The 13,411-nt window shown below is 46.2% G+C and overlaps 1 protein-coding gene across 3 annotated transcripts in view; it reads left to right on the top strand.

Annotated features, from left to right (window-relative positions):
- Positions 1-13,411, top strand: part of Col6a6 (collagen type VI alpha 6 chain) — a 155,397-nt gene that overhangs the window by 63,012 nt on the left and 78,974 nt on the right. For all 3 annotated transcript variants that reach the window (XR_015628038.1, XM_087564209.1, XM_087564208.1), the window contains exons 5-8: positions 883-1,443; positions 2,181-2,738; positions 4,968-5,543; positions 8,169-8,738. Coding sequence is in view for 2 of the 3 variants with exons in the window: in XM_087564209.1 (XP_087420335.1) it covers positions 883-1,443; positions 2,181-2,738; positions 4,968-5,543; positions 8,169-8,738 (2,265 nt within the window). In the remaining variant the exon portion in view is untranslated. The remainder of the gene's footprint in view (positions 1-882; positions 1,444-2,180; positions 2,739-4,967; positions 5,544-8,168; positions 8,739-13,411) is intronic.

Genomic DNA, 13,411 nt, shown 5'->3' with positions numbered 1-13,411 from the left:
AGAAAAAATCCCTAACTTTAAGTTTAGCTGGCTGCTAGGAAGTCCAGCTTGTGAGCCTGGGAGAAGGATTTCCTCTTCGGAATGGCTTTAATTGGACCCTGGAATCGTTTCCTGTTCTGCCCCTTCCACTGGCTTTCTTTCTTTGCCTCCCCAGTCCCCCTAGTCTTCCCTGTACTTCATTCTTTCTTACCTTTCTCTTCCTTTAACCCCAAGGCCAAACTAGAGAATAAATAAGAAGCGTGATTTGTATAGAAGACAGATTGACTTAAGTGACAATCTATCTGACATTTAGAGAGGGAACGGATTGTATATTTGCAGGTGCACAGCATTTGTTTTGTACGTGTGTACCCATAGATGCTATACAAATATTTTCATATCTATGTGCAAACATTATTTGCATGCATTATGCAACAATTATTTATAGCTTATTTACTGTGTCACTGTGTCCTACACGCAAGGTCCCCACTGGAGGTTAGGACTAGGAATAGGCAAGAAGTAAATAATTTTTTCTAGATCCTAGAAAAATGAACTCACAGACTCACAATATCCTGCTGCACACCCTCTATTCCGTGTTATATTTTTCTCTCCAAATATTATTTACTAATGGAGAAAAGCAACTTGCAAAGAGAAATTTCTCATTTTCCTATACATATATTTATCCTTATTTATGGCAAAGAATTAAGGTTATAGCCTCAAACTTTCTGAAACAACTCATTTCATTCAACCGATGCTGAGCCCCTATACCAAGCTAGGAAAGCAAGTCTCTGCCCAGAAGATGTTTCCATCTTCCTTCCGTAGACGCTATTCATCCTTCCCACTTGTACTCACGTCTCTCTGCCATTTGCCTCAGATGCCACATTCAACGTTTCGGTTCCATTCCAGCCTGTGTGGACACAGAGGAAGCGGATATCTATCTGCTCATTGATGGTTCAGGGAACACGCAGCCCACAGACTTCCATGAGATGAAGATCTTCCTGTCCGAGGTGGTGGACATGTTCAACATCGCTCCCCACAAGGTGCGCGTCGGGGCCGTGCAGTACGCCGACACCTGGGACCTGGAATTTGAGATCTCTAAGTATACTAACAAGCCTGACTTGGGAAAGGCCATCGACAACATCAGGCAGATGGGTGGAAACACCAATACGGGTGCAGCCCTGAACTTCACCCTGACGCTGTTGCAAAGAGCAAAGAAGCAACGGGGAAACAAAGTGCCATGTCACCTGGTTGTCCTGACAAACGGCATGTCCCAGGACAGCGTCCTGGGTCCCGCGCATAAGCTGAGGGAGGAAAACATCCGTGTGCATGCGATCGGCGTCAAGGAAGCCAACCAAACACAGCTGCGGGAGATAGCGGGAGATGAAAAGCGAGTTTATTACGTGCATGAATTCGATGCCTTGAGGGACATAAGGAACCAAGTGGTTCAGGAGATCTGTGCTGAAGAAGGTAGGAGATGACGTGGCTTGACCTTCAGACAGCAGCTCACCAAGGGACACTGTTAGTCTAGATGGATGGCCCACTTTTCTTAGTTGAGATGTTGGCATGTGTGGTAGCAAAATCCCATTGTAGTATAAATTAATATTGGAAAAAGGACAGCTATTTAGAGGGTTTCTCTCTGAGGAGTATTAATTAGCCTCTCTCCCCACAGACTCCTGCTAAGATGTATTGTTAGGTGTCATGTGTATAATACAATCAAACACGTTCCGAGAAGGAGTGTGGCTATCTGATGGACATTTCATTTTACAAATGAACTTGTCTAAATGTCTCTGGAGTGCTGTATCAGTAATTTTCCACACATGTTTTTTTTTTTTTAACTATCCGAGAGTACTTGGTAACTTGTAGATAATATTTCTGGTATCTTAAGTAGGGATCTCTCTCGGCATTACCAAATGGATGAAGCCAGAATGTTTGCTGGCCATCTTTAAAGATTGACAGACAACTCAGAGTACTGCTACAGTAAAAATGACCTGGCCTCAGACGGTGCCAAGATTGAGATGGTTGAGCAAATCACCAGCGAACAGAATAACAGTCTTGGCTTTTATTGCTTGTGATGCTTCATTTGCCTAGCTACCCTCATGGTGCACACACTGAGCTTGAAGTATTTGTGATCTGGATTTTCCTGTGAACTTCTAATTTTTTTATATGCCTTGATGTATGTAAACATCCCAGTTTCTCCCATGCAGCCTGCAGAGATATGAAAGCGGACATCATGTTTCTGGTGGACAGCTCTGGCAGCATTGGACTCGAAAACTTCAGCAAGATGAAGGTGTTTATGAAGAACCTGGTGAGCAAATCCCAGATCGGGGCTGACCGGGTGCAAATTGGTGTGGTCCAGTTCAGCCACGAAAACAGGGAGGAGTTTCAGCTCAACACATTCATGTCTCAAAATGACATTGCCAACGCCATCGACCAAATGGCTCACATTGGAGAGACAACCTTGACAGGCAGTGCGCTGACCTTTGTGTCTCAGTACTTCAGTCCTGAAAAGGGGGCCCGGCCCAATGTCAGGAAGTTCCTCATTCTCATCACGGATGGCGAGGCTCAGGACATAGTAAAGGACCCAGCAGTAGCCCTTCGAAAAGACGGTGTGATTATCTATTCTGTGGGAGTGTTCGGCTCCAATGTCACCCAGCTCGAGGAGATCAGTGGGAAGCCGGAGATGGTTTTCTATGTTGAGAATTTTGACATCCTACAGCATATTGAAGATGATCTCGTTCTGGGAATCTGCAGTCCCCGTGAAGGTAAGCATGGGCAACCCAGAACTTACTGTTGCATTAGATAGAATTGTATCTAAGTGCTTGAAATGTTTGTTTTGATGTCATTGACCTTTGGAGTTAAGAGCTGGGGATGGTACTCAACAGTATTTGAGCTCTGAGACAAGGAAAGCAGCCATGAATTCAAGGCCAGTCTGGGCTACATAATGAGTTTCAGGATTTGGGCTAACAGCTTTCCCATTTGCAGATAAATCATAGTCCTGATGTGATCAATTACTCCTTTAAGAACCTTGATGTGACCAGGTCTTGAGTCAGGATCCCTAGAAGGGGAGGGGCATTGTCAAGAGCTCTTGAGGAAATAGTCTATTGAGGAAATGCTTCTAGGAGTAGGGGAAGAAGGAAAGCAAAATGGACTGGAAGTAAGAGCTATGCAAGGCTGTCACTTCAGTTGTGGGTCTAGTTTTAGCACAACCCCATAGGCAATGTTAGAACACGAGTCCCACCACAGTTGACTCTGCTTTCCAATGAGGGGCCCAACCGCATATGCCCTAGGCCATTAGAACACATGTGAGCTGCCAAGGCAGTTGATAGAGGAACCTGGTAGCCTCCTAAGCAGAAAGACTCAGGTTTGGCTTAGCATCGATTTGAGCAAATAAAATGTTTGTGAGACCTGTCTGTTAAACTGTACAAAGCATGAAAGTAGGGTGCAAACTGGAGAGCAATGGAAATGTTCAGAGAAGTAGATGGTACAATTCCCATTCTTCCTATAAGACTGCAGAGTAATGGAAGTGGGCAAACCAGGGCTCCAGGCTGAAGGAGCAGCTCAGTGCTAGAGCACTCTCAAGGTCAAGGACTGAACCCCAGCATCTCACAACCCCCCAAAGCCCCCAAACCCACAGAAGGAAGGCCAGCAAATATAAGCAGCTAAATTAAATTGTTCTGTGACCCCTGGGCTTAATTACCGAAGCATTCTGAAAATTCATTCTAAAAGGATAAATTTGCAGACTTTTAAGGGGGGAGAGACATTGTCTTGTTCTGCTAGCTCAACCCCTTCTGTAGGGCTTGGTGGTTGTCATCTGTGTTTGGTGGAAGGACTACATCTGGTTTTTGTTTTCTGGCAATACCATTCTTAATAAGTACAAGCTCTCTGAAGGGCTCCAATGCTGGACAACACTCCCTACCCCTCCACCCTGGAGTCCCTGAGAAATTCAAGCCACCTTTGCAGCCAGCGGACGGCTGGAGGAACCTAGCTCTTCAGTGGAGTCAGCCTTTCTTGGGAATTTGATTTTTGGCTCTGTACACATGGCCTCTGGTCAGCATTGAGTACATTGGCTCTTGCGTTTTCAATAGTCCACCACATGACTAGCAAGTGGCTTGCAAGAGAAGGAAATGTGAAAGCCAGCTGGACATCTGTGGGGGCAGCACTTTCTCAAAGTCCCATTTCTCCAGAACAGATGAGCTAACACATGTTAGGATTGCACTTTTTCTAAGACCCACAGAGAGCACGTGTACTCGCAACATAAAGACCACATGACTCTCTCAGAGCTCCACTTCTCCAGAAAGGATGAGTTAAGTTCCAGAACTCACAGGGGGATGGGCTCCTTCAGATGGATTGGAAATCAGGTCTTTCCTGCTCTACATTGCCACAGCGCTGACCTGAGGCTTAACGGGTTCATGGGAATGTCATGTTAGGACAACGTACTTGAGCTTAATGAGAACTGACCTACTTTTTATGATGCGTCCTAATAATGGAAGTAAATGTTTCAAGAAAGTCAAAATGTGGGCTCAGAAATCAGTCAACACAGAACCATGATAAAAACGTAGTGTTATCAAATTTCTTGTGATTGTTATTGTTCTGTTATTTCCCTACAGGATACTAATAAAAGCCCAGGATCCCAATTACTTAAAATAAACTTGTATGAGTAGAAGCACATGAGGAAGGGACCAGTTATATGGGAATGTTATACAGTTAGGCTTTTCTCCATTTCCGAAGGTGGAGGTTGTACTCCTAATGGTCCTGGATGGCCATTCCTTCTACGTTTGTACTAGGTTTCGCTCCATCGTTCCCTTGTTCTGAAATCTCATTTGAACATTGCTAAGTACCACAGCACAATAGAGCCAGGTATATCTGTTATCCAGAAAGTTAAAAATCTGACACATAGCCTGTTCCTACAGAAAGGAAAGGCTGGCCGTGTAAATGGAAGTTGGGAGGTTTCCCACACCGAATCTCAGATGTTTGTTCCCCTTCCTTTTCAGAATGCAAGCGGATTGAAGTTTTGGATGTAGTGTTTGTCATCGACAGCTCCGGCAGCATTGACTATCAAGAATATAACATCATGAAGGACTTCATGATTGGCTTGGTGAAAAAAGCTGACGTGGGCAAGAATCAGGTCCGGTTTGGAGCTCTGAAATATGCTGATGACCCAGAGGTGCTGTTTTACCTGGATGAACTGGGCACAAAGCTGGAGGTGATTTCAGTGCTCCAGAATGACCAGCCCATGGGTGGTAACACTTACACTGCCGAGGCCCTGGCTTTCTCCGATCACATGTTCACCGAAGCCCGGGGCAGCCGTCTGCACAAGGGAGTCCCCCAAGTCCTCATTGTGATTACTGATGGAGAATCCCATGATGCAGAGAAGCTCAATGCCACCGCCAAGGCCCTGAGGGACAAAGGCATTCTGGTCCTGGCTGTGGGGATTGCTGGCGCCAATACCTGGGAGCTCTTGGCCATGGCTGGGTCGAGTGACAAGTACTACTTTGTAGAGACCTTCGGAGGCCTGAAGGGGATATTTTCCGATGTGTCAGCCAGTGTCTGTAACTCTTCAAAAGTCGGTAAGGCCTGTCCGTTAAGTTTTTCCTAATTATTAGATACCAACCAGTCATATTTGGTGACAAGTTTGCCTGGGAGGAACTAACATTAGGAAGTGGCTTTCTCTGGGATCCTACGAGTGGGTATTTCGTTTGCTTTCTTTCCAAACAGAAAAAAAAATTGAAAACACTTCTCCTTCCTCCCACCAGGATCCTTCTAACACTAGGAACCCTGCTGTTTTTGAAAATACTTTATTAGGACACAGGTCCACTTAGATGCCTTTCTGCCAAAAGTCACAACTCTGCCTCCTCCTAAGGGCCATCACCACTGCCTGAAGTCATTCTTGCCACCAGACCAAACAAATTCACCAAAAATGCAGGCTTAGGTATTAAACATTCCAGTCTGGTCTCTCAGGGCTGTGACAGAGGGCAGCCAGTATTGCTGTGCTTATCTTTTCTTTCAGGCAGCTAGAGGCGGTGTGCCTGTGTGTGCGTGTGTCAATGTGTGCACACTCATTCATCGTTCATTCATTTAGCTGCCATTTTTACCTTGCTAGACATGGTGTCGTGTACCTGTAGTCCTAGAACTCGGAGGAGGCTGAGGCAGTTCAAGGCCACCCTAGACTGCAGTCTGAGTTCTAGGCTAGACCTCCTATGTAGTAGGACCCTGCTCACCGCCTCCCCAACCCCAAAGTGAAAGAGGTTCTAAGTGAAAGAGGGTTTTATTACTGTGAACAGACACCATGACCAAATGCAACTCTTCTAAGGATGATATTTAATTGGGGCTGGCTTACAGGTTAAGAGGTTCAGTCCATTATCATCAAGGCAGAAGCACCAAGTCAGCATCTAGGCAGACATGGGGCTAGAGGTATTGAGAGTTCCACCTCTTGTTCTGAAGGCAGCTAGCTGACTGATTTCCAGGCATCTAGGATGGAGGTATTGCCCACTCCCACAGTGACACACCTACTTCAATAGGGCCACACCTCCTAATAGTGCCACCCCTTGGACCAAGCATATACAAACCATCACAGTCTTTCTCAAGAAGAGACAGAATTTGCTTTCCATAAGGGAAGCCTAGTTGGTGGGAAAATGTACAAGCAACGTTGTGCTCTAACAGATAAGAAGAAATAAAATATTTTTGTTATAGAGCAATCACTACTGGTCCACAGTTCCAACATGTGGGTGCAGTTCTTTTTCAAAATGATTTGGCTTCTCCGGTTTTGTCTTGTTTGTTGTGAGTTTTACTTCCTCAAGAAGTAGCCACTAGCCTTTTCTCTGGCAAAGTAACAACCTCTGGTTGTTACTAGGAATGAGGACCAATCTTAGCTTCCTTTATTGACCAATGCCTGAACTTGTATCTGTCCTTATCTCCTTCTCTGTGCAAGTTGAAAACTGCACTTTCTGACTGAAGCTTCCCACAGGAAGCAAGAAAGGCCGGTGAACATGGGCCAGAAGCAGAGCAGTGTGGTGAGCTCGTCAATTCCTGAAGGATCGATTTGCCATATCTGCTTTTCTCCCTCTTATCCGGACTATAGGAAGTCTGCCACCTTTTCCTGAAACTGCACTGAGAATTAGGTTGAGGCCGAGGAGGTGCCGAGAGTGTGAGAACACTGGCTGAGGAAGTGTGAGAACCCAGGCCCATGCAAAGAGCCTGTAAGCCTAGCTCCATGGGGGAGCTGAGACAGGAGAGTCACTGGTGCTCACCTGCACCAGCCTAGCTCCAAGTCCCTGTCTTAGGGACAGAAGAGGAGAGAATAAGTCAGAACACCTGATGTCCCCTCTGGCCTTCATGGATGGGGGTACATACCCACAGACTTATGTACTCACACCGTACACACACGCATACCCCACACACACAAATTAAAAATTTAAGTTGGGTCAGTGTTGGGAACCCTGGAAATTCAGCGAGCGGTGGGACTCCCTGTATTGTTAAAGGATCCGGACGAGTGCGTGCTTGGCAGGACTTATATTAGCAGCGACCTCCCTCGTTCTGTTTGTTTTGTATCTGCTACAACAATGGAACAGAATTATGTCCAACAACATTGCACTATGTGCTTGAAAATGCTTTTTTTCTTAAGCTGGTATTTTTGCCGATATTCACCAGAGATAGGAAGCCGATAGAAGAGGAAGGTCAGATGCAGAGCCGAAGGCATGCTTTTAACAAATTTCCCTAATAAACCAGAAAAAAAATTTATTGGACCAACTGGACCAGAGAAGCCAAGTCAATAATACAGACCATCTGCTTCTATTTGATTCTCTACGTGAATACGTGTTAATGTTGTTTGTTGTGCTACTGCTGTCCTGGCCTTCTAGAAAGGTTAGGACGAGATGGCAGATGCTGGGAGAAGCTGCTCTGTAGTATAGTTGTCAGTCCTCTGGCTTGTCAAAACAGAAAATGGCCAACAACCAAAGGGACAGAGCCAAGAGAAACAGGACAGTTAGTGATCAGGACTCCCACTGCCTTCATGAAAGGATCATTTGTGTTTCTTTATCCTCCAATTAATGTGACCACAGAGAGTAGCATGCGATAAGAAAACTCGTTCAAACCACTCTTTTCTGTAGAGTTGCCGACGGTTAATTTACTCCTGACAGGTTAAAGAATAGCTGCCTGGCCTTAATCTCATTTCCTCTCCTCTCTGCTCTCTGTAGATTGCGAAATTGAAAAAGTTGACCTCGTATTCCTCATGGATGGTTCAAACAGCATCCATCCGGATGACTTCCAGAAGATGAAGGAGTTTTTGGCATCGGTCGTTCAAGACTTCGATGTCAGCCTCAACAGAGTCCGCATAGGAGTGGCACAGTTCAGCGACAGCTACAGGTCAGAGTTTCTGCTGGGGACATTCACAGGGGAAAAGGAGATATCCACACAGATTGAGGCCATCCAGCAGATCTTTGGTTACACCCACATTGGAGATGCACTCAGGAAGGTGAAGCATTACTTTCAGCCAGACACGGGCAGCAGGATCAATGCCGGTACCCCTCAGGTGCTGCTGGTCCTCACAGATGGCCGGTCCCAAGATGAGGTGGCCCAGGCGGCTGAGGAGCTGAGACACAAGGGTGTGGACATCTACTCGGTGGGCATCGGGGACGTGGATGACCAGCAGCTGATCCAGATAACCGGGACAGCGGAGAAAAAACTGACGGTGCATAACTTCGACGAGCTAAAAAAGGTGAAGAAAAGGATCGTTCGTAACATCTGTACCTCAGGTGGTGAGAGCAGTAAGTATTGAGTTCTTCATTTTGATTTCCCCACTGGCTTCGCTGACATTTTCCTCCAACTGTTTACCTCCCCCAGAGGCTTCCGGGAGAAGTTAGATTTGTGCCTCTGGATTTCAATTTGAACTTTTTTTTCCCCACAGATATGAAGTGTGTGTGTTTTGTGAACCGTGGAATGAGAAACAGAGAAATAGAGACCCTGTGGCTTCTATTCGCACTGTCTCCCAGGGGGAGCATGGCTCTTCTGTGAATAGAGGTGCCTGACTTTAGAAAATGCAAGAGTGAGAGAGAGGGACCATAGTTCACAATCCAGCTGCTTTCTGAGATTGAAGAATATGTCACAGAGAAAATGAGCTGTCTGATGGATTTGGGTTGCCTGGCAATAGGCCTATGGTGCAAGCAATGATCCCATATGGGTGGGGAGGGATCATCTGTAGGTCTATACCTTTACTTTGAGACTTTACCACAGAAGTTAATAATTATCTTCCTAAGAATGGCCACATTTGGGGCCTGGGGAGCTCAGTCAGTCAGTAAAGTGCTTGTGTGCAATTACAAGGACTTGAGTTTGGCCCCTCAGGACGTAAAACAGCCAGATGTGGTGATGCTTGGCTGTAATCCCAGGCCTGGAGACAGTGTCAGGAAGATCCCTGGGGCTTGCTGCATAGTCAGCCTAGCCTAGTAAATTAGTTCCAGGCCATGTGAGACTCTGTCTCAAAAAATAAGGTCTGTGGTACCCAATGAATGGTTGACCTCTGACCTCTAGGTACATGTGTACACACACACACACAGACACACACACACATACACATACACAGACACACACACACACACATACACACACACAGAGAGAGAGAGAGAGAGAGAGAGAGAGAGAGAGAGAATCCAGCTAAAGAGAGGGAGACTTTCCTTCTTCCAGGTTCTGTATCTAGGCTGCCTCCAGAAGGTTCTGCCCAGGTGGTCCTTTCTACTTCAAAAGGCTGGGATTAAAACTGGGTCTTCTCACTTCAGATCATTCAATTCAAAACAAATTTCTTTTATGCCCAGCAGCTTGGGTTTTAGTTGATTCTAGATGTAGTCCTGTTGACAGGTAAGACAGCCATGATACCCTCCAATGTTTGCCTACCACTAACTCATTAAATGCATTCCCAAGGGCTGGATCTTCCCCTTGGCCACCTCACTGGAAGGAACGAGCTTCTTCTCGGTGATTAACATGCCTGCTCCCCTGTAGCTCTAGGAACTTTAAGCTTTGTCCAAGGTTATTTTGTGTTTCTAGCCTTCCAGGAGCTGCTCATCTGTTACAAAGGACAAGGCCACATGGGGTTGACATTTTCCCCATTATTCCTATCCCTTACTTTTAAACTACCCCTTTTCTCAGTTCTTGTCCCTCCTCTCTTGCTGGCCCTGGCCTCTGGCCATTTTCGAATGCTCTGAGGAAAAGAGAGGGGTGTGCGGAACAGAAGCATTCCACATGATGGCACTGGTCAGACCCTGGTGCTCTGACAGTGGCTCACAGCCAATGCTGAGTCCTGGAGGGGGACCATCCTTTAAGACCTCCCATCCTATTTCCCACTACCTGGATTCCTACCAAAGCCAGCTTTTTAGTGTGTCTATCCACTGATGTCTGGATCCTGGATGGTGTCTGCCCCTTCCCCTTGGACTCTGAAACAGTTCCTTTTTACTGCTCCTTCATAGCTGTTCCATGGGCCACAGTGGTAAGTCAGCTATCCCCATAGACACTAGAATTCACAGTCGTAGAAATGGGCCCCTCTTTCACGAAAACACATGTGACCAGGGTCTTGGCTCTTGCAATCTCCAGACTTAAGATAATTCAAAGCTACTTTTCAAGTTACTCGAAGCTACTTGAGTTTCAAGTAGCTTCAAAAGGAAGAGAAGCCCCTTCCTCCTAAACTAAAGAGGAAATTGCTCCTTGTGTGTGAGGAAGCTCAGAGTAGTCAATAGCTCTCTCTGAGTGTACTTTCCCAAGCTCCAGGCTCCCAGCTTTTGTAAGAACCCAATGGGTGGGTCAAAGGTTGAATGTCAGGAAGTTGGTTAGGGGCCATCGTCTTTCTGCAATCTTACTTTAGACACTGTTCCAACTTCAAAATGTATCTGATTATTCCAGCCAAACCTTCTACATTAATTTTCTATTTCACAAGAGATACAGATTTTAAATGATTAGATAGAAAATTATCTTAAAACAGCTTGATTTCCACTTGAGTGCTTGAGAAAGTTTTTTTTTTAAAAAATGGGACTATTGACTCCAAGTAGTGAGCTATTTTTAAAAGAAGCGGTTGTTATGCCAACAAGATCGCTCAGCCGGGCGAGGCACTTGCCCCCAGTCCTGACAACTGAACTCCATTCTGGAACCCACATGGTGTCAGGAGAAAAATGGCTGCTGCAAGTTATCCTCTGACCTCATCCCCATGTGGTGCCCCATAAATAAATGTTTTTTTTTTTAAACTAAGGAAACACTCATGAGTACAAAAAGATAACAGTGCAATAAGAAACTCAGCCGTCGGTCCAGCAAACAGGAATGGAAGGCTTTTGTAGTCAAGCTGTGAGCTGATGGGGCTGGAATTTGCAGTGATAAAGCTTCAAGGGGATGCACAAGTATATTATGGGATGTCCTTTCTGAAATGATAAAATCCTCCCAACCAGAGGGGTCAGATGGCGGATGGGTGCGTTTCAAAGTTAACCAGGCTTCGCTCTCTACACTTGTTTGGCTTGTTCGTTGGTTGGTGTTTCTGTTTGGTTTTGGATGCAGGGGATTGACCACATGGACACATGGGAAGTGTCACTGGGATACAACCCAGCCCCATCTGACCTACTTGTGAATAAAATGTGCCGAATGTTGGAGACACAATTACCTTTCGAGTCTTAGTTTTCCCATTCATAAAGCCTGACAGTGCTAAGTCTCTCCCACTGTGCACAAAGACTCCAAGCAGCTGTGTGGAAATGCCCCTTATAAACGTCTTCCCTCCTTCACCCAACTGCCCACCAGTAGTCCTCTTTTCCCACTGAGATGTTTTCTTCAGGACCTCAGCCTGTCAGCAGCAGTGTTTCTTGACTTTTATTTGCTGCCCTTAGTTATTTATTTGGGAGGGGTCATATGTGCCACAGTGTGACAGAGGACAGCAGGAGTCAGCTTTCTCCTTCCTCTGTATGGGTTGTGGGCATTAAACTTAGATTCTCAGGTTTGACAGAAGTCCCCTTTCCATTGTACCACCTCAGGAGCCCTCAGCTTTATTTCTTTTCCTCTCTTATTAATTTATCAGGTCACATCCTGACCACAGATTCCCCTCACTCCTCACCCACCAGTCCCCCACCACCACATCCCCTCTCTCCCAGATCTCCTTCTCCATTTCTCTTTAGAAAAAAGAAGGGATATACCCCCTTCCAGGGATATCAACCAAAATAGCATAACAATATACAATAAGACCAAGGATAGGGGTTGGGGATTTAGCTCAGTGGTAGAGCGCTTGCCTAGCAAGTGCACGGCCCTGGGTACGGTCCTCAGCTCCGGGGGAGGGGGGGGGAGAAGAATGTCAGAAAGACTAAGGATAAACCCAGGAGAAGGAAAAAGATCCCACAAACAGGCAGAAGAGTCAGAGGTACCCCCACTCTTTCCGTTGGGAGCCCCACAAAATCCCCAAGCTAAACAACCACAGCAGGCATGCAGAGGACACGGTGCAGACCCATGCTGGTTGCCCTTTCAGTCTCTATGAGCTTCTAGGAGCCCTGTTAGTTGATTCTGTAGACTGCTTTCTGCTGTCCTTGATCCCTCTGGTTCCCAGGACTTCTCAGTATTAATACTAAGAATATGCTGTCAATTCTTTACAAATAAAAGGGCCCGATGGTTGTGGCAGGGCAGGCCCTGTGTCATCCAATTGGTCCTTTCATATTTTTATTTTGAGACCTATAAGCTCTCGATTTTTGTGGTCAAGGAAAGTAATCTCCCAAGAGGACAAATGATTTGCCCAACTCAGGGAGGACTGAAGCACCTGTCTCCTCTCCTCCAAGCTCCGCCCTGATTTGCACGTGGCCACTAGAAGACCGCGCCCCCCTTGGCGCTCTTCCCTTTGCTGTCCCATCCCCACCCCGTTGCCCCTGCTGTGGCTGCTTTCCTAATATCCTTTGCTTTCACCGCTCCTACTCTATTCTCAGCCCAGACCCTAGTTTAATTCTTCATGACCTATTTGAAAAACAACCTTATCGTTCTCCCTGGCTCACTTCTCAAACTACCCCCACCTCCAGTGAATTTGAGTCACCACTGGCAGATTTCCTATGAAGAACAGCCTTGGGCTCCCAAAGTTCTCAGGCACATCCGTCCTTGGAGCCTTCAGAGCCAATGCGCAAGCACTCTTTCCAGCTCCGCCTTGTCCGGCACTACATTTAGGCATGTGTCTGCTCGGCCTGGGCTTCCTCACCAACTTGTCTCCCTTTGATCATGTTGTCGAATCATTTGCCAATTTTAATTAGACATGAGGAATTTAGATTGCGTTTTTGGCATCTAGATGAAATGTTTTAAAGGCTCAGTCTGTGTAGAGAACAATTCCAGGGTCTGTTGGTGTCCTAACAACACCGCTGCTGGTGTATATGCCTTTCCAAATTGGCAGTGGGGTGGCTTGGTCATCTGGTTTTCTGTCGATGGGTAAAAGTATTGTTGGTCTACGGAG

This window comes from Rattus norvegicus, chromosome 8 (assembly GCF_021556685.1).
Source record: "Rattus norvegicus strain SHRSP/BbbUtx chromosome 8, alternate assembly SHRSP_T2T, whole genome shotgun sequence".
NCBI classification, from domain to species: Eukaryota; Metazoa; Chordata; class Mammalia; order Rodentia; family Muridae; genus Rattus; species Rattus norvegicus.
This window is presented reverse-complemented; position numbering and strand designations above follow the sequence as displayed.